The sequence below is a fragment of the Acomys russatus genome, chromosome 5 (assembly GCF_903995435.1).
Source record: "Acomys russatus chromosome 5, mAcoRus1.1, whole genome shotgun sequence".
Classification (NCBI taxonomy): domain Eukaryota; kingdom Metazoa; phylum Chordata; class Mammalia; order Rodentia; family Muridae; genus Acomys; species Acomys russatus.
The window spans coordinates 54,026,729-54,052,623 of NC_067141.1; the positions used below are offsets into that span (position 1 = coordinate 54,026,729).

At 40.3% G+C, this 25,895-nt stretch overlaps 1 protein-coding gene across 1 annotated transcript; it reads right to left on the reverse strand.

Annotated features, from left to right (window-relative positions):
* Positions 1–891: 891 nt before the first annotated feature.
* Positions 892–20,191, reverse strand: Slc16a12 (solute carrier family 16 member 12). The gene is given in 8 exon segments (XM_051146361.1): positions 892–1,190; positions 3,282–3,372; positions 3,374–3,444; positions 3,447–3,541; positions 5,767–6,346; positions 8,317–8,460; positions 11,199–11,302; positions 19,909–20,191. Coding segments are annotated over 8 exon segments (1,458 nt in total). The 5' UTR covers positions 20,019–20,191; the 3' UTR covers positions 892–927.
* Between the last annotated feature and the right edge of the window lie 5,704 nt (positions 20,192–25,895).

Below are 25,895 nucleotides of genomic sequence, written 5' to 3' on the forward strand. Positions count from 1 at the left end.
AGAAGAAGAAGAAGAAGAAGAAGAAGAAGAAGAAGGAGAAGGAGAAGGAGAAGGAGAAGGAGAAGAAGAAGGAGAAGGAGAAGGAGAAGGAGAAGGAGAAGGAGAAGAAGAAGAAGAAGAAGAAGAAGAAGAGAAGGAAAAAAGGAAGAAAAGGTGGGATTTTTCTGGGGTCCTAAGAATACTTCACAAAAGATCTCACAGTGCAGCTGCTCCATCACTGAACGAGCTGTTTCAAATTAAGAGTCAGTATGTGGAAATAGCAGAGGTGAGTTTCCGGGACATGGTCTGAACAGAAGTGCTTTCTGTTTCAACAAGATGATTTCTAATAACATTCTACTACCAGCCACCCTCTAGCATCCATTCCAACCATGGCGTTTCATGATTGCTTGGACTCTCAAAGTGATGTCTACCCACTGGAAGAGGCACGGATTGGCTGAGAAACTGAGAAAAAGACAATATGTTGTATATTAACCACCGCCTTGCAAAAAGTCTGAAATACTTCACTGCCAATCTAAAAACTGAGACACTCTGCCCTCAAGCAACCCCTGCATCATCACTCTCCACCAGCGCACCCAGTGCTTCCGCTCAGAGAGGGAGAGAGAGATGGGGACTTTGTGATGACAAAAGTGCTTCTCAGTAGCCTCTGCATTGGAGTTACCATTAACTACAGCTAACCTTATCAACTATGTCTTGCCCTCCCCACTGGAGCTAGGTTGTATAAGTAAGTACAAATCCTGAATGAGAAAACTCTAGGCTACTCCAGATTCCTTTGTTACTGGTATATCCCTCCTTATAAATATGTTAGCAAAACAGTATTAATAATTTTGTTGGGAGGGAATACTCTGTCAAAAGAAAGTACATCCAAACTGTAAGCAATCTGGTGGCCTCCATCAACCTTGAAGAGTCCCAGGGATAAGGCCACACTGGTCACGTGAGGTTGCAAGCAGACACAGCTGTAGCCATGGATTCCTCATCTTTTTGGTCTAATTCCCTTGTGACAGAGTAGGCCACTGATCCATTGGTCCATAGCTGCAGCTTGGGGTCTGATTCTTTGGCCAGGAATGGCAACTGTGTTCTCTTCATCCTCTTTACAAGTCTGGCAAAGCCAAGCAGTATGGAGCTAAATATCATGGCAAACCCACAGAGAAGGAATGCTGCAGTATAGCTGCCCGTTGTGTCCACCAGCCATCCTACAACAAAAGCAAAACCACATTGCTGAACTAAAAATTCAATTACTGGACTTGCCTACTCTCAAATTTAATCATTTTTTTCAGGATAATCATAACAGACCACAGAACATCATAACTTTGAACAAAAAGCAGATGGCCTATAAATGTCATGCAGTAACTGAGAAGTACATAAATTAATAACTACTATTATTAAGCGAAGGACTTAGCATTGTTCTCTGTATTTGGTAATTGCACAATAAATAGTATTGATTATTAACTCCATGAAATCTGGTTTTAAAAAAAAGACTCAAATTTGTATTTCATAGTCTGTAGCTTTAAACATCATTCAAATTATTGAAGTCGGTATTATTTATAGAGGGGACTAAGAGGACATACAAAATGCTAGTAGGACCCCAGATCCCACACTCTGTTTTAAGGAACCAGATAGGCGTCAGTGCAGTTTGCCCTTGTCAATAGAAGACTAATTTCACTCATATCCCACTTGAAAATCAGGACTTTGGGCCATTGCTTCTTGGCCTTTTGACCAAGATCATGTGTGGAACATGGTGGTGTGTATTGTTTTAAATGCATATACCTATAACCACAGATTTGTTTTTATTTTTCTTGCCATTGCAACCTATCAATGCCAATTTCTATGCCAGCCACAAAATTTGAGGACAACCAGGTTGTGTGATAGGAAAAAGATGAGTCACAAGGATCAGAGATTCAGTGGGGGTAAAGCTGTACTTTGGCAGGCAACTGCCTTGTAGTTGACAAGGAGCATTATAAACTTTTCCTCAAAATATCATTCATTCATATGCCAAAAAAAAAAAGAAAAAATCCACCAGGAAAGCACATGGCTTCTCTATTCACCCACTTCAAATCCATCAAAATGGAGTGTAAAAATTAGCTCACAATCTACAAAGTTTCCCACCATCCACACTCCCTGTAGATAGTTTTGTGATTGTCTGGTTGACGTGTGGATTTCTGTGGGACCAAAGCAGCTACGATTAAAATGGAATCGTAATTTCCTCTGACATAAATCTATAGATCACACTTTCTAAAATATACTTTAGTTGTTATCCATTTGCACAACAACCTGAATGTTACCAACACTCAGCACATACAAATGATAAACACAGAATGCGGAGCCCTGTCCTCTGTCCAGCACTCAGAACTGCGCCATCACACCATCCCTGCTCCTTTTCACCTCACCACCCACTGCTCCCATTCGGAAGCAGACTTCCTTCTGAATATGCCCCACTTACTTACAGTTGGAACAAATGTTCTATTCTTTTACTTCTTTTTTTTTCTTTTGTTCACTTTATATCCTGATTGTATCCTCATCCATTGTTGCCTCCTGATCTCACCATCCCTCCCTCATACGCCCTCCCTCCTTCTCCTAGTCCTATGAAACAGGAGCCCCCTCCCCTAACATCTGACCTCAGCCTATCAAGTTTCATCTGGGCTGTCTGCATCCTCTGCCTCTGTGGCCTGGCAAGGCCGTTCCACCAGGGGAAAGTGATCGACATGTAGGGGCCAGAGTCCATGTCAGAAGTAGTCCTTACCCCCATATTATGGGACCCACAAGGAGACTGTGCTGCCTATGTACTACATCTGAGCAGAGGGTCTAGTCCTAGCCATGCATGGTCTTTGGTTGGTGCCTCAGTCTCTGCAGCAACCTCCTCTGCCACCCAGATTTGTTGGCTTCATTGATCTTCTGGTGGAGCTCCTGACCCCTCCAGGTCCTTCTATTCCCCAGCTTTTTGGTAAGACTCTCTGTGCTCCGCCCCAAAGTTTGGCTGTGTGCCTAGTCTTTTACTTCTATCATTAGTATGAACTGGAATCAATACCCTAATTTGGGGTTTTCTCTTTCCAGGAAAGCTACCATCCTTACTGGGTTGGAAAAAGATTAAAAAAAAAAAAAAAAAAAAGAATGTGGGTAGGACTGTGATGTTGTGATTATTACATTCATATTATCTTTCACTCTTTCCTAATTCACTTGATAAGCTTTTTCTCATTTTTTTTGGTATATGAGTTGTATACATAAGCATGTGTTCACTTCTTCCCCATCAGTATGACGACAGTGGCTGGCAGACTTTGAACACTTACCTGCAATGGGTGGGCTCACCAAGTATGGCAACTGCATAAGGAAGTATACCACGCCAAGTGCTGATGACAAAGAGGTGGTCCCTACTATCTCTGGCAGTCACTACTGGGATCAAGGTAACGTAGGCTCCATCAAAGTAGCCAAAAGTACAAGAGAAAGGCACAGAAACGGGAAACTCTGAAGCATTGGGAGACACAGATAGCACAGCCCATCCAGTGCCACAGCAAAGAGGTAGCAAACATAGCGGTAACTCTTCAGACACCTATGGATGTGAAGAAGAAGAAGAAGAAGAATGAGTACGGGACACACAGATTCCATAAAAGAGATTTTTGAACCAAGCCATGCTGCTGCAGGCACTGTAGCATTTTATACAGATGCCTTCCTATTTGTTGGAGGCCAGAAGGGCCTGATTCCCTGAACTAGAGGTTACAAGTGGTTGTGATCTTGTGGTGGGCTAGAGCCTAACTCTTGTTATCTGCAAAAGTAGCAAGTTGCCTTTTACTACCCGGCCACCTCTCCAGCTCCTGTTACAAACAACACTGACTTCTTGTTCTACTGGCACATTTAAATGAATTTGGTGTCTCTAGGAAGCATAGGGTGGTATTGCTCTAAAAATTACATATGTACAAGACTGCCACTTCACTGCACGCATAACTGTAATCTAAAATTCGTTCTTCATAAAATGAGGTTACCTACCTCAATATACGTAAAGGTAACTCTGAATAATAATAGCACACGTCAAGAGGCTACGATTCTCCTAGGCATCTACTATATGAGGGCTTTGAGCTATGGTAGTCACTGGCATGGAGCACATCATGGATATCCAAAAAGCCAAGTGATCATATTTTACAGGGAGTGGAATATGAAGATATTAAAATGAAGCACAAAAGTGATGAAGTCCTTGATGCAGACTTCCCCAGTGGTCTTCCACTACATCCCCTCTCTGTAACTCCATCTCCATCCATGGTAGCAACTATTTGAAAGACTGTATAATGTCAGCTCTGTCAAATTACAAATGTTTTTTTCTCTCTCTCTCATTATCCTCCAAATAGTACACTGACCTGTTTGACAGATGGATTGCCCTTGAGAATCTCTGCATTAGGTGATTTTCTCTGGGTCATGGGCTAGCAAGGGGCAGAGCTGGCACAAGAGTTTAGGTCTTGTGCCTAGCCACGCCTCCTTCAGCTTACATGCTGCTTCTCCCTGAGTCATCACTGTGCAGTGGACCTTGTCCTTCCTCCTTCCTTTGCCCTTAATTTAAAATGTGGAAGTTCTGAGGCATGGCTCAGTGGTCTTGCCTAGCACAAGAGATGCTTTTTTTTTTTTTATCTCCAGCCAAGCACAAAAGAAAACAAGTGGGATCTGTCCTAAATATTATATTAATAATGCCAGAGAATGACAGCCAGATCCTGATTAACTACCAAAGCATAATTTGTGAGAAGCCATGAGATAACAGCTTTCTAAGCTCATAACTCAAACATAAGTTATTCCTCAACCTAAGGCACCAGTGGAAGTCTGCAGTCTTCCATCCAAACAGGTTAATTAATCATTTGCTGTAGAGGTCCTATAAATTCTGTCTCTAAACTTACAATATCATGAAAGCATTATTACCCCACATGCAAATCTAAGTACATGGGTAATAACAATATGTGTTATTGTTCCTGGCCCTCCTACATGGACTAGATTCAGCTCCTCTTTCTGCAACTAGCTACCCTGGTATAATTCAGAACTAGTTAAAACCACAGCAGACATGCAGCAGCTGTCTCAATGGAGGACTAATTTGCTTTGGGCTGGAATCAAATCTGTCATTCAAACTTAGTTGCCCTCACCTTGTGCAGCTCAGACAGAGTCACCAACCTAGACAATCTAAAATGAGAGTGGACAAATTAGAATCCCATTCCGTATTTTTCAGACCATAAGACGCACTTTTCCCCAGAAGTGGGATGGGGATTATGATGTGCCTATGGTCCGATTGCTGTTTTTACTGTTTTTTCTTGTTTTACTGCCCTAAAAACTAGGTGAGTCTTATGGTCAGGTGCGTCTTATAGTCCGAAAATATAGTAGCTTGCTATCTGTTTTGTGTAACTCATCTGGTTTTTGTTTATTCCTTTGATTGGTTGTTTTTTTTTTTTTTTTTTTTTTTTTTTTTTTTTTGCTTTGTTTGCTTTCATTTTAAAAGAAAGCAAACAGAAGAAAATAGAGACTGACATTTCAGTGTGCATTGATAATCCTCAGAACACAGCTGCTTTTGTGCTGTGATGGCAGCCCTAGGGATTTATGACAAATATTATATGTTCTAAAAAACCAAACTATGTTTACTCTATATCCTCTTACATAAAATGTTTACCACATCTGATCTATGCGAGTCAGCAAGGAAGACACCTTCAGATATGAAAATTAACCTCCAAAGGTAGGTGTGTGACAAGGGTAAGGTCAGGGGAAACTTGGGGAGAAAGCAGTCGTAGTTGTATTTTTCACAGATTTTACCTTCTGTCAGTTAGCCATCCAAATGTGATGTTCCCAACAATATCAATCACCCCGAGTATGGACATTAGGAAAGCAGCTTGATGGTGGCTCACTCCAACACTCAACGCGTAAGGCACCAGGTACACAAAGAGAGGGCTGCAGCCGTAAGCCATGAACAGAACAGAGACGGCTAACACAATGAAGTCGGACATGAGTAAAAAGCCATATTCCTGCTGCAAAGAGAAGCAAAGACGGGTCCCTGTCGATCCTTTGGTCAACGGTGAATAGGGAGATGCCTGCTTACAGTCTTCTTTTGGAGTTCCATGGTCACGATTCTTCTCTGGACACGAATGGTCCTCCTTAAGAGCAATCGGACGCATCAAAGCACCACAGACACAGAGGTTTAGCACGAACCCTCCAAGGATGAGCAGGGCTCCTCGCCAGGAAAACTGTTCAATGAGGAGCTGAACGACAGGAGCCAGGATGAAGGTGCCGATGCCACTGCCTGACAGGGCAATCCCGTAAGCGAGGGCTTTCCGCCTGCTGAAATACTTGCCGACCATAGCAATTGCAGGAGAGTAACAAAGTGCAAATCCAAGACCTGGGAGACAGAGAACCTTCTAAGCGCTGGTTCACAGTGAGTGACCAGTGGGGAAATGGTCTGGGAACAGGATGACGAGCAGGAGATCCCTTTAAAGCTGTTTCTGCACCCAGATGAAAGATTAGGCTTCCTGCTATTCATCCATAGCGTGCAAAATACAGGATCTATATGAGTTTCAGGAAGAATACACTAAAGGAAATGATTTCTCGAAGCAAAGTAAACGAAGAACTTGGAAAAAGGTCACTATTCAAGCTAAGCCAGAATTTACTAGCAAAATCTGGAAAATGCTGAACCAAGAAACTGATTCCTCCCTCCCTCTTCTCCCTACACCCTCTCTGCCGTTCTCCTCTACCTGGTTTTGTAGGTTAAATTAGCTGAGTAACTGCCTCAACTCCTCCTTGCCTGAGAAGACATAGTTTTGACACTCTGTGCCACCCTGGATTTCTACTGAAATAGTATATATGAGTGCAGGGAAGTTGCAAAATAATTTCACTTAGGTAGGAAACATCATAGACTATGGACTATTATATAAGAATATGGAACTGGAAATATTCCTCAAGGCCTTCAGAAAAAACACCGATACCTCTGAATGCATTTTAAAAGCCTTTTAGCTTTTCTTACCTTACCTTAACTTAGGAAACCTAAAAGGATTCAAGGCTGTTTCAGAACATGTGGGCTATTTACCCCAACGCATCCAAAGGTAGATGTGAAATAGTACATGGCACATCAAAAGGCTGATGAAGCCAGAGAAGAGAAAAGAGAACCACTTTCAGCTCCCATCCCATCTGCAGTTCAGATAGTGAACAGATTTATGGGTTTCCAGATGTGGGACTTTCAGTGCTAAAACTGGACCACTTCCTAGTAAACTTAGAAGTCAGGCCCTATGAGTGTCTAGGGATAGGTGAACCTTCCTGAGCAGACAGATCCAAACCTTGCTATGAGGTCACACACACTCTTGACCTAATCCACGCTCTACTCATAGTGCAGTGCCCAGACAGGAGTGGGTACTACTGCCCATGTCCATACCTGTGATGACAGAACACCCTTTGTGTCCCACCAGCCAATCTCATCTGACCCTAAGCAGTCTCCTTAAGTTTGTGGAATGACCATGTTCTTCTCTTTCCATAACAATCTATCATTTTCTTTTTGTTTGTTTGTTTGTTTTTGTTTTTGTTTTTGTTTTTCGAGACAAGGTATCTCGGTGTAGCCTTGGCTGTCTTGGACTCACTTTGTAGACCAGGCTAGCCTCGAACTCACAGTGATCTACCAGCCTCTGTCTCCCAAGTGCTGGGATTAAAGGTGTGTGCCACCACTCTCGACACCCCCATCATCATTTTCTAAAGTGATGATTCTATAACACTGGGAAATGATGAGAAATATAAGAATATCTGAGGCAAGGTGCTATCTTTTGTAAATTTAAATTCCCATTTATTGGATAATAATACTCATAATAAAGCCAGGACAGCTCGGGCTGAACACAGTGTTTAGTGTCTTAGCAAAGGCAGATGGAGAATGGCCACTGCTGGAAATTGGTACTGTGCTGAGTAATTCATCGTTCCTTCTGAGTACAGAACCTCAGGCAGATGTTGCCAAAGACAAAAGCTATTTTTCACCACATGACTAAATTAATGTGGTGAGGTTCACTAGGGTAATGGAATCACATTTCTGACTCTGTAACTGTTCATTGGTAGCCATAAACTAAGTCAGCTATATCCCACAGCTTTTTTGAAAAATGAGCGTTTAGTTGGGCATGGTGGCACAGGCCTTTAATCCCAGCACTCAGGGAGGCATAGGCAAGCGAATCTTTGTGAGTTTGAGGCCAGCCTGGTCTATAAAGCAAGTCCAAGGCTACACAAGGAAACCGTGTCTCGAATCCCCCACCTCCAAAGAACATTTTATAAAATGTCTGTTGTGTTTATGTGCTTGACAACCCCTGAGCAAGGTGAAGCCAGACTCATGTACTTACTTACCTGTAAGAACTCCAAGAGTGAGGTAGAGGTGCTTCAGGCTGGTGGCAAATGAGGCCAGGATGAAACCAGTGGATGCCAGCAAGCCACCCAGCATGATCCCCACTTGACAGGATAAGTGGTTACTGACAACACTCCCAAGTGGAGCTTTAAAAAAACAACAAACAGGTCAACAGCAAGAAAGGCTTTGGGGGTACTTTGAAAACACTGTGTTGTGGCACTGGAAGAGGGCCATCAACCTTTTAAATGTCAAGCCCAGCCCACTCCACCAATTCTATAGCTTTGGACACCGAGACCTAAAGAAACGTGACCCTTGGCAGTCACAGAAATAAGGAGCAGGGCAGTGACAGAATTTAAAAGTCCTGAGTGCCTATTCTTACCTCATTTTCTTACAGTCATACTTTCAGGACTAGAGTGTGATTTTTTTTTGTTTTATTTTTATTTTTATGTGCATGAGTGTTTTCCTGCATTATTTCTGGTGCCAGTGGGGATTTAAAAAAAAAAGTTCATTGTATCCCCTAGAACCAGATTTACAGAAGGTCGTGAACTGCCATGGGGGAGCTTGGAACTGAACCCAAGTCTTCTTAACTGCTTTACATGCTCTTAACTGTTGAGCCATCTCTCCAGACTTGGGGTGTTTTTTACAAAGCGATCAATTATTTATGTAAATTGCATATCACCCGCTCAAGGGTGCTATAGACAGTATTGCTTTTACAATGTAACAGTATTGATGACGGTTACTTAATGAGTGAATTTCTATTTTGAAGGAGAAAAGTCATGGTATCACCAGTACTTTTGGAAAAAAAATCATCAAAAGACCTGTTTTTCTGAATATCTGTTGAATATGATCAGTTTTGTACTGATCAAGTTACAGCTGGAGACATGGTAGAGACCCACAGTTACCAGGCCAGCATCTTCTACCCAGTTAAAGCCATGGCTGTTAGCATATTTAACTCTGGGAGAATAGGAATGAGGAAGTGTCTGGAGACTATGCAGAATTCTCAAGGATGCCGCCATAGTGGTTTCTAGAAAGCGGAAACATTTGAGTCATCTAAACTAAATGTGGTGAGGAGGTTACACCAACTGCAACAAGTTAGGTTCAGTTCTCTGCCCATCACATGGCAGATTCTCTTCAGGGAAGAGTCCCAAATGTGCAGTGTCTTGTTCGTGCTCTAAATTCTCATAGCAACTAACCTGGAAAGCAGGTCAACGCATGTCCACACCTGTGACAAGTCTTTCATAGAACATGAGTTTATAGTGTTTGATCCTGCCCAGAGCCTACACCGTCATTGTGACTACATTGTTTTTGCTCTGTGGAGAATCACAAGTGTTCTCCAGGAGATAACACTAAGGGAAATGAGTCTCATGTATTCTCTGAAGCCTGCCGATATGAACTCTATGGCTAACAACACAACCCTAAAAATACAGTGCCAGCTCAAAGGGAAAAGAAGATGGGCTACACACAGAACCCAAATACACAGTTCTGTTAATCCTTATCAGCTGAAAGAATAGACTCAGTTTGCTCAGAAAATTTGCAGTCTACCCTAGAACCAAAGAACTATCCTGCAACACAATCCCACTGGTTCCTAAGTCTGGACATTTAAAAACAAATGTTATTTTGCTTAGTTAAAGTTATTAAAAGTGAAGAAAAATATAACAAAGTTGAATTGATTGGAGTCAGATGAATTTATCATGAATTATTGATTAATACATTACTTCCCCTTTGTTACTGAAACAGATAAGAATTTTAGATTTATTTATTTTATATTATGTGTATGGCTGTTTTGTCTGCTCATATGTGTGTACACATATGTTCCTGGTTCCAACAGAGATCAGAAGAGGTCATTGGACCCTCTGGAACTGGTGTTACAAATCGTTGCTGGCTGCTGTGTGGGTCCTGGGAATTGAACCCGGGTCCTCTGCAAGAGCAGCAGAAGTCTTTATCCACTGAGTATCTCTCTGGCCACAGATAAAAGTTTCTTTAAAGCATCCTAGGATTTATCTTATGAAAGGATTGAGTGGGTTCAGGCTAGAAATGGATTGTTCCAACTTAAGGTAATCTTAGAAACTCACTAGGAAACCGAGTTGGTAATTTTGGTTCAAACTTTATAAAAAGAAAAGTTTGTCATCCTCTCCCATGGACACAGTGTTAATTCTCATGAACACTTGGTCCATGTCTTAGAAAGCACATTTGAGATTGAAGAATGAAATGATAAGCGCGGTAAGGATGCATAGCTATTGACTACGCTCTCTTGTCCTCCCCCATTATTCTTCTTATTCATGGAAGATGAAATCTGTGATTTGAATTTCAAGCCCTCTGGTAAAGGAGCAGAAAGAAAGCCAAGACTTGAATTGGTATGTATTTAAGAAGACTATATAAAAATAGCTCCTGGGTTGTCTATGCTTAAACCACCCTGAAAGTACCCATCTCATTGAATCTTGGAAGCTGAGCAATATTGGCCTCAGTTAGTATCTGGATGGGAGAAACGGCTTACTGTCCTGTCCAGTGTATGATCACATGACTGGAGAATGAAAAAAGGCCATCGGATTTGGCCTTCTACCCAGAAATTCCTCCCCAGATCATCACATGTTCTAAGACACTTAGCATCCAGATGAACCCAATGATGTGTGTCCTTCCCAGGGTATTGACAAACTCCTCCATCTGACATTAGTCAAGGCCATCAATTCCTGCAGTGATTCTTGTTAGGCTTAGCTGAGGATGAGATTGATCTGCTAGTTTCTCAGTCTTACCTGACTTGTAACATAGTCCTTCCACTTGAAAACTAATAATGATATCAGTGTCACTTGACTGTCAAAAAAAAAGTCATTGTCACCTTTGGTTCCATAATTTCCAGTAATTGTTTATCTTAGTAAATAAGACTCACCACAGAGCATTGTCATACAGTCTACAATGGAATGGATCCATGCTGTTTGTGAATAATCCTGAGCAAAGTACGTCTGAAACTCCACAAAAAAAATGGAGATACATCTGAAAAATATAACGCAGGCATTTTATACAGGAGATAAATAAATATGGAATTGAATCAGAACCTAAAAGGTTTGTCTTAATTAGCTGTTGTGTTTCCAAGGATTCTAATTACTGAGACATGATCAGTTGGAAACCAGATGTTGACCATTGTGGCCATTCTGAGGAACCAGAGACCATGTGTTCTGTCACCAGAGAGGCTACTGAACCCATGGAGCTAGGAAGAGCATTACTCTAAGACAACGTCATGGGAAAAAAAGAAAGCATGTTAAGAACATAGCTTATTGTAATTATTATTAACAATATTTTCTTTTTCTTTACAGTTCTAACCTCTCTAAAGTGACACACAACTTTAAACTTGAAAAATGAAGAACTTAAAAAAAATTTTAACTTACAAGAAACAAGCCTTAGAAATGTTATTTCTAATATTTGTACAAAGGCAGTGATCTGATAACCCGACCATGACGCTGTACTAAAATGGATATACTCTAGAGAACAATTTACTATAGGCAAACATTGTAACTGACCTACTTATCATTAAAAGATTTGCCTTAGTTGTTTTTCTATTGCTGTAATAAGACACCATGTTCAAGACAGCTTATAGAAGAAAGAAGATCACAGAGGTTAAGAGGTTATCTATCTTTTTTTGGATAGGTCCAAATCCCAACTCTTCAAGATGCAGAAGCCCATAGCCAATGGGTATTTTTAGCCTTCTACTCCTCTGTAGTTGCTTCCAGAAGACAGGTGATGGAGAGGTTAGGGAATGAAGAGAGCTCAGTGGGAGTGGGCCAGGTGTGTTAGACAGTGCCAGCTTCATGAGAGTACATGTTAAATAGTCACAGAGAGCCTGGCATTCCAAAACATGAACCTTAGTTAATGATCAGCTCTCACCGATCTACATTTCTTAATAATCATGTCTTTGTAATTAGATTTTATCACTGAAGTTAAATGTAGGGACAGAGGCTTAACAGGGTACGTGTGTCCTGTGTGTGTCTGTTCCTCTTTGCTGCCCCATATACATGGAATGTTAGGGATGTCTTATGAACACAGAATTCTGATTGGCCTCTAGTCAAAGAGAACTTAGTAAGACTCAAAACTAGGGCTGGAGAGATGGCTCAGTGGTTAAGAGCGCTGCCTGCTCTTCCAGAGGTCCTGAGTTCAATCCCCATCAACCACATGGTGGCTCACAGCCACCTATAATGCGATCTGATACCCTCTTCTGCAGATAAAGCACTCGTATGCAATAAATGAATGAATGAATAAATAAATAAATAAAAAGACTCAAAACTAACACAGGAATGCATTACATACATGACTGTGACTACATGGGAGCCAAAAGAAAAAAATCTAATAGCCTAAGAGACGTTGTGTGTTCTTTCTATACCAAAACTTGTTCAAACACAGAAAGAGGCAAAGGTATTCTAAAACCCACACTTCCAGTCACCTGTGGTGATGATGATGACACAGAGGAAGATGACAAATGACCAATTGACTATTTTTTTTTTTAGGAGTTCATCATCCCTAGTCATCACAGAAGTACAAATTAAAACTGCTTTGCACCTTATCTCAGCCAAAAATCTGACAAATGTCGGCAAACTTCCAACACTGTTTATAGCTGCTCTACCCACAAGAGCAAGGAAATGGAACTGATAAACAGATGATAAAAATGTGGTGCACATACCCAATGGAACTTCAGCTATAAAGAAATAGGGAATGTGCAGGAAGTGATTGGATCTGGAAAAGCATAATGCTAAGCAAGACGACCCAAACTCAGAAAGACAAAAGCTACATGTTTCCTCACACGCAGATCCTAGTCTGTCCATATGTATTTATATAAACATGTAAGTATGTGTAGAGCCTTAAAGAAACTCAAAAGGAGACCAAGAGAGGGTAAAAGTAGATACTGAGGAAAGATGGAAGGTGAGCAGAAGGACACACAGGACACAAAAAGAGGAAGAGGTGGGGACAGCACACAAGGGAACTAGGGATAGCAGCAAGCTGGGCGAGATGACCTGGGGCGAGAATCACTAAAACATGCTGTTCAGAAATGCAATAGTGATATCTAATTTCTGGTATGCTAATTTAAACTTTGTAATTAAACAAAAAAATACATATACTCTACAAGCAATATAAAAAATCTTGTGACATTCCTTCCCATCGAAAACACTTCTTGTCTGTTACTATAATTCCTATTTTTTTTTTTTTCACCTAACTACTCTGCTTTCCATCAAAGTGAACAGTGAGTCAACAGATACAGCCTCGTTTTCCATCACCAAGGATTCTTGGTAGAACACTATTGACTTGGGCTGCAAAAGCCCACAGGGATTTGTCCTGTGTGGCAGGCAGGGCGCTTAGCATTTCCAACCTCTGCTCCAAATGTCTCCAGACATCGCCAATAGGCCTTGGAAACTAAAATGAGCCTGGCTGACAACAAGTGATCTAATCATCAGGTTTTCCAATCCCTCTCCAGAGCGTTCAAATGCCTCTTGGGTCTCAATCCTCCTTTATTGCTCATAATTGATGCCAGCACCTTTGTCCTCAACTGTAGCTCAAAGCTCCTAACTGCTGTTTCTAAATTCATACTTGGCTGATTTCAGTATATTCTGCAAACAGGGGCCCGAGTGGCCTTCCTCAAACACAGATCAGATCCTGGCATCTTCAACATCTCAGCCTGACTGATGAGGCCGAATGATCTGGTCTTTTTCTGTCCGTACTCCTTTCTGCCCACTGTTGAATGCTTCACTGTACATTCTAAGTGTCTTTCTACCTCTTTCAACACATTCCCTGTGTTTTATACTCTTCTAAATGTTGTTGGTTTGTTTGTGGGTTTTTTTCCCTTATGATGCTCCTTGAAGTGCCCACTTTTAGCCGCAGGCAGTCAGCCATTTTACAGCTGCGGGAAGTCTTCCTTGACTACTACTCACTTGCTACTTAAAGTAGATGGTTGCGTGACTCAACAGGAAAAGGACCAAGTTGCAAAAGAAAAAAATAATAAAATGAAAAGGGATGATAATATAGTTATATTTCCCCTCTTTAAAAAAGGAGAGAAATGACCCTAGAGCTTTCCAGATCATAAAGGCTTGTGTGGAGGATTTAAAACACAGTGGTCACCTTAGAGAAATTGAACTGTAATAGGAGCACACATGCATATGAACTTCGCTGTTGTTGTTTAGGATACGCATGTGCAACCACAAGAGTCAGGAAAGCAAAACTCTCACTCCAGATTCATTCACACACAAAAAAACAGTTATTGAGGAAACTTCTTGCTCTCTTGGCATCTCAATTTCTTCATCTGTCAATCAAGCACTTTTGTAAGCATGACTCACCAAAGTCAGAATCTCATGCTGCCTCTGCAGTCCTTGGGGGTTTGGTAGGACTCGTTCACAGAAATGTAGCAACAAAATGCTACTAACATCAAAACTTTCTATCAAAACTGCTTTTATCTTTCTTTCTTTTTCTTTCTTTGTTTCTTTCTTTCTTTTTTTTTTTTTTTTAGACAGGGTTTCTCTGTGTAGCCTTGACTATCTTGGACTTGCTTTGTAGACCAGACTGGCCTCAAACTCACAGTGATCCGCCTGCCTCTGCCTCCCCAGTGCTGGGTTTAAAGGTGTGTGCCACCACCGCCCCACTCTGCCAACACTGCTTTCGTAAGGATAGTCTGACTCAACAGATCAAGAAGCTTGCTGTCTTGATCTCACCATTGCTCAAGAACTGACTCACAGACAGGATAGCTCGCTAGTTAAAATCACTGTCATATACCTGGACTAAGCCTGTGCTGTGGTGGAAACGACCTCAGGAAAATAATTTGAATGCATGACAACAAGCACAAAGGAAGTGCTCAGTAAAGGTAGCAGTCATTTTATTTTAAACCTCAACTGTTCTTAAAAGAATCTGAAAAAGAGGCAAAACTCCAGAAATTTATTTCAACTAAGTTGATTTGAAAATCTAGGCAAAACCCAAATCTTAGACCTGTAATATTGTTTGGTTTGAATATTTAAGTCAATTTTTTATGCTTCTTAAGTATCCTCTCAAGTTGCCAATATATGCAGAGAAGTCATGTAATTACACCTTCAATATGACACTAAACATCAAAAATGCATTTTGATAAAGCTATCTTAAGGAAAAGAGAAATAATCCATGCATATTAATACATAGATGCCATAAATAAATAATAATGACGGCTTTGATGGCCCGTTGAACTTTAAACTTTACACTTTGCAAAGTACAAGGCTAGAGCTGAAATAGGACCTTTAAATGACTTGGGTCATAATTATAGCATTGTTTGTAACAACAGAAACAAGAACATAATATAAAATTTCATCAATAAACATTTGTCAAATAATTGCAGGCACAAACAAGCTTATGACAAAATTTTAAGCAACTATTTTTCAATGGAGTAGAACTATATTTGTTGATATAGAATAATCTCAGGAGAAAATATTAAGGAGATTTGGTTCAGAACAATGTATCCAAAATGATCCGTCTTATGTAAGTAGCAATGTCCATGTCTGTTGGTCCAAGGTCGAAAGATATTTTTGTTTTAATTTTAAGACTGATCTTTAAAAAAAGGTTCATGTTTGTGAAGTAAAATTGAGTCAAGAAGCAAAGAAGAAAAATATTTCATATTTTCAATATATTTGAGTTTTTGCTATCTGAATGCAATATACTTTTTGTTTCAAGGTGTATTTTTCAACGGAAAGCCAAGTGTGGCTGTCCTGTAGATGCTGGTTATCCACTAAGCAGGTTGCCCTGGCTTGCTCTTTCTGTTCTCATCTCCAGTTCCCTTAGCTCCTTCTTGGTTTGTGACATCGGATTCCTGGGCTGACTGCACCATCACACACTCTCATCCGCCTTTATTCTGCTCGTGTGTTCTTCTCTTGGCCCGTTCTGTTGACCTCCGCCTGGTACTCTGCCTTGGCTGCCAGCCATGATCTCCTTTGCTGATTTCTGACTGAACGTTTGGCAGGTTAGGAGTGGTGAAGAAGGCCTGGCATTGATGCATGCTGAGACATTTTTGCCAGGCCAAATTATTTCCATCCTTTAAGACCTCACTCCAAGAACGTCTGTTGAAAGCCTGACCTGAATCTCCAGGCCTGAAGTTGTCTCTCTGCCAATCGTATTTAATTCTGTACTGACCAAAGTTAACCTAATTTTTTCATGGCCAACATGAGGAGCTTGAAAGTCCATCCATAAATGGGTGACTTGACTTATTTGGCAGTGTGTTGAATCCCTTGACTATCACCAAAAGTCATCAAACGTAATATAACATCAGTCAATACAGGTATTTTTGTTTGCATCTTGTTTAATTGTGCATTAATCTACCATGAGAGAGCCAATCTATCTGTGACTTTATAAGCTTCTAGCACAAAGTTGTGTCTTCAATGAAGATACTACACTTTTGATGCCTATGCACACTTTGTAGCCTAACTTCAGCATCATCAAGAGCAACTGTCATATTAGACACAGATTTTAAAATGCTTCTGTTATAGTAAGTACCAATTATCTTCTAATTATTTTTTTATAGTAAGATAATCATCAATGGAACTGATGTTAGATGAATTGAAATAGAAACTTAAAAGTGCAACCTACAAAAGAGAGAAAAGGCTTTCAACCTTTGGTGGTAGTCAGTGGATTCAACACCCGACCAAATAAGACAAGGCACAAATTTACTGATGGTCTTTCAAGCTCATGATTTTAGATAGATAGATAGATAGATAGATAGATAGATAGATAGATAGATAGACAGACAGATATAGATATATATTCTTACTGCTCTTTTTGTAGTTTCAGAAAGTTCAATGAATTCATATATATATATATTCCTACTCCAAGCTCTTTTTGTATTTTCAGAAAGTTCAATGAGTGCGTACAGTCATTTATGTGGAGTAGTTGCTACAGGAATTGGTGTGATATCTCCTGTGGTTGATCATCAATAGAACAAAGAGGATAGAGTCCCTCTGTGAAAATAAATTTAGAGAGACATATCCCCTTGGCACCATGACTTATTATCATTGTATGAAAGTTCTTTGAATAGGAGGTAGCCCAAGTTCAGAGAGTACTTACTGTAACCAAAGCAGTCTAAAAATCTGTGTCTAATGTGACAGCTGCTCTTGATACTACTGAAGATAAGCTGCAAAGTGTGCATAGGGATCAGAAATGTAGCATATTATAAGAACAGGATAAGATTTACTATATTCTAGAAAAAGCAATATTGATTTCTCTCTCTCTCTCTCTCTCTCTCTCTCTCTCTCTCTCTCTCTGTGTGTGTGTGTGTGTGTGTGTGTGTGTGTGCTGTAGTAAAAAAACAAGGTAAATTTTTAAAAAATTAAGTCCCTGTTCACCTCTGTCCTGATAGCTATAGTGTAGGTCACTTAGCCCTGTCACTAAGCAAGGACTGATGTGTCCATTTCACCTACATCACAATGCTCACACATGTGATTGACAGAAGTATCTTAGTATTACAAACAAGAACACTATGGGCAACCTTGTGAAAATACAAGCTCATCCGGAAGACTCAACTATGCAGAATGCTGTACCATAACCCCTCCTTATAGTGCAAGGAAGGTTTTAGAACTTTCCTCTTATGGAACTAATGGAAGTTTCTATTTATAGGAAGCTACACACACACACACACACACACACACACACATACATACACACACACAATGTCTTTTTCAATTCAACAACCTCCTCACACTCAGAGTACAAAAAGACCACCTCAGAATCAATATCAAATTATTTTGAAAAATAACCATACTTTATTAGGACACATAATCAACAAGCCTTAGTGGTGGTAAATATGAAACACCCTTGCACTATATCTGTTAGCAGGCACAGATACCAATGTTGTCTTCGTTTACAATATCATCAAATAAAGTTATTAGTGCAAATAGTTTCTTGTACTTGTATAGGATGTATTGCCAGAGAAGAGAAACTCAGTTCCCTTAGGACAAAAGTGAGGAGAGAGCAATCACAGGCATATATATCACAAACATTCAATCATAGATACATGAACTGAACTAGTTGGACATTAAGTATTTTATGTACTGTGCCTCTGGAGGAAAATCAAATGAGAAAGTGGGGATGGGAGGGTCACTGTGTGTATATAGTTGCTTTTCTTCACCTAAAATCCAGCCACTACCACCACAAAGCACAAAGTGAAGCGGAAGAATGTGGTTCTGGCTTGGATGCTTCCCGGTCTGGATACTTAACAAGCAAAAGGGTTTTCCAGGGCTTTCTTAAGTCCATAGCTTCCCTCCTGAGAGGATATAGATTCTAACCCTGTACAGCATGACTTCAACTACAATGTGCTCACAAGCCTGTATAAACTCCATGACCATACTTCAGTCCAGGGAAGATTTTTTTTCTTATTCCTATACAGAAGGCTTGAAGATATATTGCAAACTATAGGCTCCTGACATCGTGTTTTCTCATGTATGGGTTATAAATCATGGATTCAATTGTTTCCACTACAACATCTTTTTGTTTTTGTTTTTTTGAGACATGGTTTTTCTGTATAACAGCCCTGGTTGTCCTGGACTCACTTTGTAGACCAGGCTGGCCTTGAACTCACAGAGATCCGCCTGCCTCTGCCTCCCTGAGTGCTGGGTTCACAGGCATGTGCCAGAACACTCAGCTCCATTACATCTTAGTAATTAATACTTATCCCAATTAAGGTTTCTCATTGATATATTATATACAAGAAAAATAGACTTATAAAGATCATCGTATATATCCCTGTAGCTGGCTCAGCTTCTTCTAATTTGATCTTTTAGACCATGCATTTTACTATTCTTTAAAATCCCTAGAAAACTGATCTCTTTTTTTTTATTAATTTATTCTTGTTACATCTCAATGTTTATCCCATCCCTTGTATCCTCCCATTCTTCCCTCCCTCCCATTTTCCCATTATTCCCCTCCCCTATGACTGTTCCTGAGGGGGATTACCTCCCCCTGTATATGCTCATAGGGTATCAAGTCTCTTCTCGGTAACCTGCTGTCCTTCCTCTGAGTGCCACCAGGTCTCCCCCTCCAGGGGACATGGTCAAATGTGAGGCACCAGAGTACGTGAGAAAGTCATACCCCACTCTCCACTCAACTGTGGAGACTGTTCTGACCATTGGCTAGATCTGGGTAGGGGTTTAAAGTTTACCGCCTGTATTGTCCTTGGCTGGTGCCTTAGTTTGAGCGGGACCCCTGGGCCCAAATCTGCCTATCATAATGGAAAACTGATCTCTTTATGAAAATACCATACAGAAAAAAATTCCTCCTCTAATTAAAAAATCAGGGCAATTCCCATGGTATTTCATACAGCGTGATTTTGTGTGTTTCAGGTTTAAAAAAATGGGTGCCATATGAAGAGTGGAAAGAAATGTGTATCATGCACTTACACATTTTGTAAGCTACTCATAAAGACAGATGTCTGGATTAGATATTGTCCAGCATGCAAAAACCCCTAAGTGTCCTAACACATATCACATATAAGAGAATAGACCAGTATCTAGGGCACTGCAGCATTGTTCTATCATAACTCCCAAAGGAAAAGATACATAAGCAGCACATGAAATGACCCAAGGTCATCCTTAACGAATCAAGAATGGCCCACTTACCTGGTGACCGCCCGGGTGCAGATGGTGACAAGGAAGCAGCCAGCCACAATCATCCAGCCCCAGCCCCCATCTGGAGGGGATGCCGAACCAACTCTAGGCATCTTTGCCATGGTTTCAATTCTGGTTTTCTTCTCTTCCCAAGTTACTTCAGCAGTAAGTTATGATCTTGAATGTTTGCTATCCAATAACTGCTAGCTGATAATCAAAGTTGGTCCAGGATGCTACCTGGCGCAGGGGTTGCTGGCCATCTGAAGTGAAAACAAGGGCATGCTTTTATTCTGTTGCCATGTCCAAAGGTAGATTTTTTGGTAAGAAATTGTTACTCTCCTATTAATATAATTATTTATAACTATGAATATTGGGTCATAATACAGACCATTAGTTATCTTGATTTTTAAAAAATCTTTAAATGCACAATTCTTGAAAAGGTATCATTCATTCAGAAATTCTTAATGAAAAAAAAGCCAAGAAAATTGCAACAATAGCTTATGCCAAATAAGAAATAAACATCTGTTGTGATATAAATCTTACAAAGCATTAACACAGGCAATAAAGTCCCTTTATGTTATTTCCACAATGCACCTACAATTTAAATTTTAAGACAGATAAAAATTATAGCATAACCTATTGCATATTTGTGTCAAAGCATTGCATTTATTTCTATTAAATTAGAAAAATGACAAAACTATAGATGACATTGTATAGCAGTTAAAATATGGAAAGGACCACATAATTTTTCACATATAGCAGAAACTTTACTCTTTCTGCCTAGTCCTTCCTGAGCTGTTGAAAGCATGCACCATCACTACTGAAGACAAGGGAAAAAACAGTAAGAGAGAGAGAGAATGCAGTGTGCTCGCCCAAGTGACTCTTAGTCCTCAGCCAAAGCAAGGAGTGAAGCTAGGAAGAGTTTCACAGCCCCAGCCTGTTATACAGATTTGAACACAGCAAAGATAAGTGTATGCCACAGAGCAGTCGTAAATATACTGCCTTGTTAGTTCCAGCTCTACAAATACATATTTTTAAGTATCAGTTTTAACTACTACTAACTCAAAGTGACCCAACTCTGAATTCTTCGTGAATCCTGTAGTCAGATTAAGTAAATAGTGTGTTAGGACAGCTGTACGTGAGAGGTGTGGAAAGAAACTCATACATCAGCCCGCATCTAAATTAACTACTGACTGTTAGACAAAGGACTTTAAAAAGTCAAAATAAATGGTGATGGAGAAGGGAGCAGCCGTCCAAGTGAATCAAACCATCCCTTGCCGCTCTGTCTTTACACCTGCTGAGAAGTGTGTGTGTGTGTGTGTGTGCGCGCGCGCGCACAAGTGTGTATGCAGGTGTGGGGGAACTTGCCATTCTCAGCTATCCTGGCTGACTAGTGAACTCCCAGACTCTGCCTGTTGTGTTGTAGCACCTCCTGTCGCTTCCTCCCAGCACTGCAGAGTTGCATTTATGTGGGCGCTGAGGAGCTAGTCTCAGGCACCTGACTCAAGAGGTCATCTCCCCAGGCCCTGTCTTTCATTTTTTAAGTAACAGAACCTCTCAGATTTTATCTGTTCCCAGAACTACCTACTTTGCCTGTTTTGCCTGGGCAGCAGGAGCGTGATACAGGTAGAAAGTGTATGAACAGAAGTAATTCGTCTCCCTCCAAAGGCTAAGATTTTTTTTCCAGGGCTGCTCTCATTCCACTCTCAGTAGACTGGAACAAGACATAAGATGACCTAAGCTACCTTCACTCTAATTGACAGCAGAGACAGAATTCTAGGTTCTGGAATGACTGTGGGCGCTTTGCCCTTCCAGCTCTGGACATTCATAATTTACACAAAGATATCAATAGGTGTTTGTTACATTTGCACTTCTGTATTTGGAATTTTACCTGTTCCAACAGCTTAGACCATATCCCAATAAATACAGTGACAGAATAACAGGACTTTCTATGGCATTTTCAATGCTTTTGATTTTTTTTTCTTGTCATTTTCTTTGTTTGCAATATTGGGTATTAACCCAGGGCATGATTGACAGGAGCTTTACCACAGACCTGCATCTCCAGACCCCACAAGGCTCTAATCTTTTAAGTGTATAATTAAAGAGTATTATCACCTACTGCCCTAGCTAGTCACACCCTTTGGTTATAGGACAAACAATGCAAATATTAGCACAGGAAGTGAAGTGCTTCAGAGCTTCTGGTCTCATCAGAAGACTCCATCCCAAATGGTAGATCAAAAAAGTGTAGGCTGGCACAAGGACTCAGGTGAGCAGACACAGGCCGAAGGTACCCCATGCAGCTGCTTTCTTTCACTTGGCATTTCCCTGATACCTAGTTTTATGAACCAGCTTCGTCCTAACCTTTAATGATCACTCTCCCATCTTCTCCTTCTTTTTCTTCCTTCTTTTTCTACTCCATTCCATTCCATTCTATCCTATTCTATTCTATTCTCCTAGAAGCCTGTTTGTTTTCCTTCTTTTTTATTTTTTCTCTCATACGTTACATCCTGATCACAGTTTCTCCTCCTTCCACTGCTCCCAGTCCCATCGTCACCCTCTCCTCTTCCTCAGATTCACTCCTCCTCTTTTTCTCTTCCCCAAAAAAGCAGGCCTCTCCCTTTCTTTTCCCTCCACCACCACCATCATCATTATCATCACTATCATCATCATCAAGAAAAGCCTTGCCATGGGGCATAGGTTGAACTGGCTGGGCTGCCCTGCCTCAGCCTCCCGAGGGCTGTGATTCTGTGACTGTTTTCCATTCTTTGCATTTCTTCGCCTTTTCTCTTCTCACTCTAAACTCAGCACGACCTTATCTCCTTCCTTCTTCATTGTCCCCACATCTATTTACTTGTCCCTTTGATATTTTCTCTATTGTTCTAATACTCACCACTAGTCTGAAGCATAAAGGAAAAATATTAATACTGAAAGGTGCGAGAGAGAAGTATCAAGTCACATATAAAGACAAGCCCATCAATAGTAACAGCAGATCCGTCAACAGCAAGTGAGAAGGCAGCAGGGCATAGAATGATGTGTTTCAGGATCTTCCAGCCCGTGGACGCTGGGACAAGCATAAGCTCATCATAAAACTTTATAGTTGAAATATTATGAGCTTTTTCTTTGTGAATTTTTTCCTTTTTTCTTTTGAAGAAAAGAAAAGGTATACAGGCAATATTTAGAACAGAAACCAATAAAATTCAGAGGATAACTGGGACATAGTTTAAAAATCTACATTTAGTAAGTTGGAAAAAATCTAAGAGAAATGAGTATATTTATAGATTTTTACATATAGCCTACCAATATTAAACTAAAAGAATATGAGGAACTTAAACAGATAATTTGTGAGCAACAACAAAAAGTAATAAAAAGATTCCCATGTGAAAAAGCACAGATGCAGATGAACTCACAGATATGTTCTGTCAGATCTCTAGAGCACTAGCCATGCTCCTAACTCCTTCCATAAAGTAGAAAGAGAAGGGATGCTACCGAACTCATTGTGTTAGTTTGATCTCAAATCCATATAAGGTCAAAACAAAAAGGGAGCTACAAGCCCATCTCTCTGATACACATGGATGAAAACATTCTCAACATTCTAAATAAAATACTTTTAAAACTAAATTCAACCATGTATTTAAAATGTCATTCACCATACATGGCAAAATGGTTTCCTTCTAGGGAATGCAAGTATGATTCAACATATAGAAATCAATAACTGTAATATAGACTTAGAGACAGAAATCACATGATGAAATGGCCCTTGGCGAAGTTCAACAACCTTCGTGATGAAATGTCTGAAGAAAATATACCTCAACTAATAAAGGCTACAAAATACAGACCAACAGCCAATGGTATAAGCAAGAAGTGAGGGGCACCTCAAACTGTTTCACGTAGAATCACAAGAAAAGGATGCCTACTTTTGCCACTTTTGTTCAGCATAATGTTTGACAGTATACCTAGAGCAATGAGATAGGAAAGTGAAATGAAAGGATATAAACAGGAAAGAAAGAAGTCAAAGCACACAGATTTGCAGGTGACAGGATTCTATAGATGAGACCTTAAAGACCCTTTTAGAAAGTTTAGAGCAGATAAACACTTCCAGAAAAGTGGCAGGCTACAAAAATTATACAAAAATCAATAGCTAAAAGAAAACAACCAGTAAACCAGGGACATCAGGGAGATAATCCTAATTCACAATTGCCTAAAAATACCACAGAATAAAGCTAATCAAGGAAGTGGAGGATCTTTTCTATTAAAAATTCTAAAACACTGAAGAAGAAAAGCAAAGTTACTGGGAGGTTGAAAAGGCCTCTCATGCTCATGAGTTGGAACAAACAGTATAGTGAACATGGCCAAACCACCAAAAGTAGTTATATGTTCAATATGACCCCCATCAAAATCTCAACGACGTTGTTCACAAAACTAGGAGAGGACAAATCACAGGATCCAGATGGGAGCATAGAAAAGCCCTAATACACAGAGCAATCCCAACCAAAATGAACTGATGCACCAACTAAGGACAAGCATGCAGAGAACCTAGAACGCTGGCTCATTCTCCATGTGGAGGGGGGCAGGGGAATGAGCCAGACTGCCTCTGACATGAACTCTGGTACCCGTGATTTGGTCACTTCCCCTTGGTGTGGCGGCCTTACCAGCCCACAGAGGAAGGTGATGCAGGTTATCCTAATGAAGCATAATAGACTGTGGTCAGATGGTGGGGGAGGAGCCCCCCATCAGAAGACTAGGGGAGGGTAATAGGGTGGAAGAGGAAGGAAGGGTGGGTAAGGAAGGATATGAATGAGGCAGTAACAATCGGGATGTAATATGAATAAATTATGGGGGGGAAAGATGCTGGAGGCACCACAACATCTAATTTCACGCTAAGCCACAGGATCACAGCAACATAAATTGCTACTGGCAAAAAACAGCCATATATAATAATGGAGCATTAAAAAGCACCCAGAATTAAATTCATGCAGTTATAGCCACTTAATTTTTGATATACGTATAAAAAATAGACATGGAATAAAAAAAGCCTCCTCAACAAATGGTCCCAGGAAAACTGGGTGTCCACATAAAGAAATGTGAAACTAGATCCCAACCCCTCATCCTGCAAAGATAAAAGAAAATCATCCAAATAGATCAAAGACCTTAATATAAGATCTGAAACATTGAAGTTACTACAGGGAAACAGGAAAGTCAGCTCAAGACAGAAGAGTAGCAAAGACTTTCTGCAAAGGACTATAGTAACACAGGGGGAAAACTGGGGGTTGATAAATGGGGTTGCATAAAGTTAAAATGCTTCTTACCTCACAGGAAATAATCAAGTAAAGAAATAGCCCACAAAATGGTAGAGAATATTTGCTGGCTCTACATCATACAGGGGGTTAATATTAACATTATATAATGAACTTAAAGAAAAACTAACTCCAATCCAAATAATCCAGTCAATAAATAGGCCATTGAAGTGAACAAGTAGTCTTTGAAAGATGAAGTACTCAGCATTGTTAACGCCATCAGAAAAAATGCAGTTTCAAAACGATACTGACACTCTTGCCTTGCCCCAGTCAGAATGACGTCAATTAAGAAAACAACAATAAATAATGGTGAAGTTGCAGAGGAAAATTAAGCCTTGTATACTGATGGTAGGAATGCAAATCAATCCAATCACTGGAGTCCTAAAAAAAATCTAAAGCCAAAACTACTATACCATCCAGCTACAGCACTCTTGGAACCATGCCAACAGAACAGAAATCAACAAACTATAGCTCACAAATGTTTATTGTACACTGTTCACAATAGCCAAATGATGGCGCCAGCCCAGGTATCCACCAAGGGAAGAATGGATCTAGCAAATGTGGCAGAAAAGACAAATACTGTTTGTTTTCTCTCATATATGAATCAATAGTTTTTACAGGTACATAAAAATCATATATGCATATATGACGTGAAAGTAGAAGTGGGACTGTCTGGTGGAAGCAGGGACCTCACAGAAGGGAAGA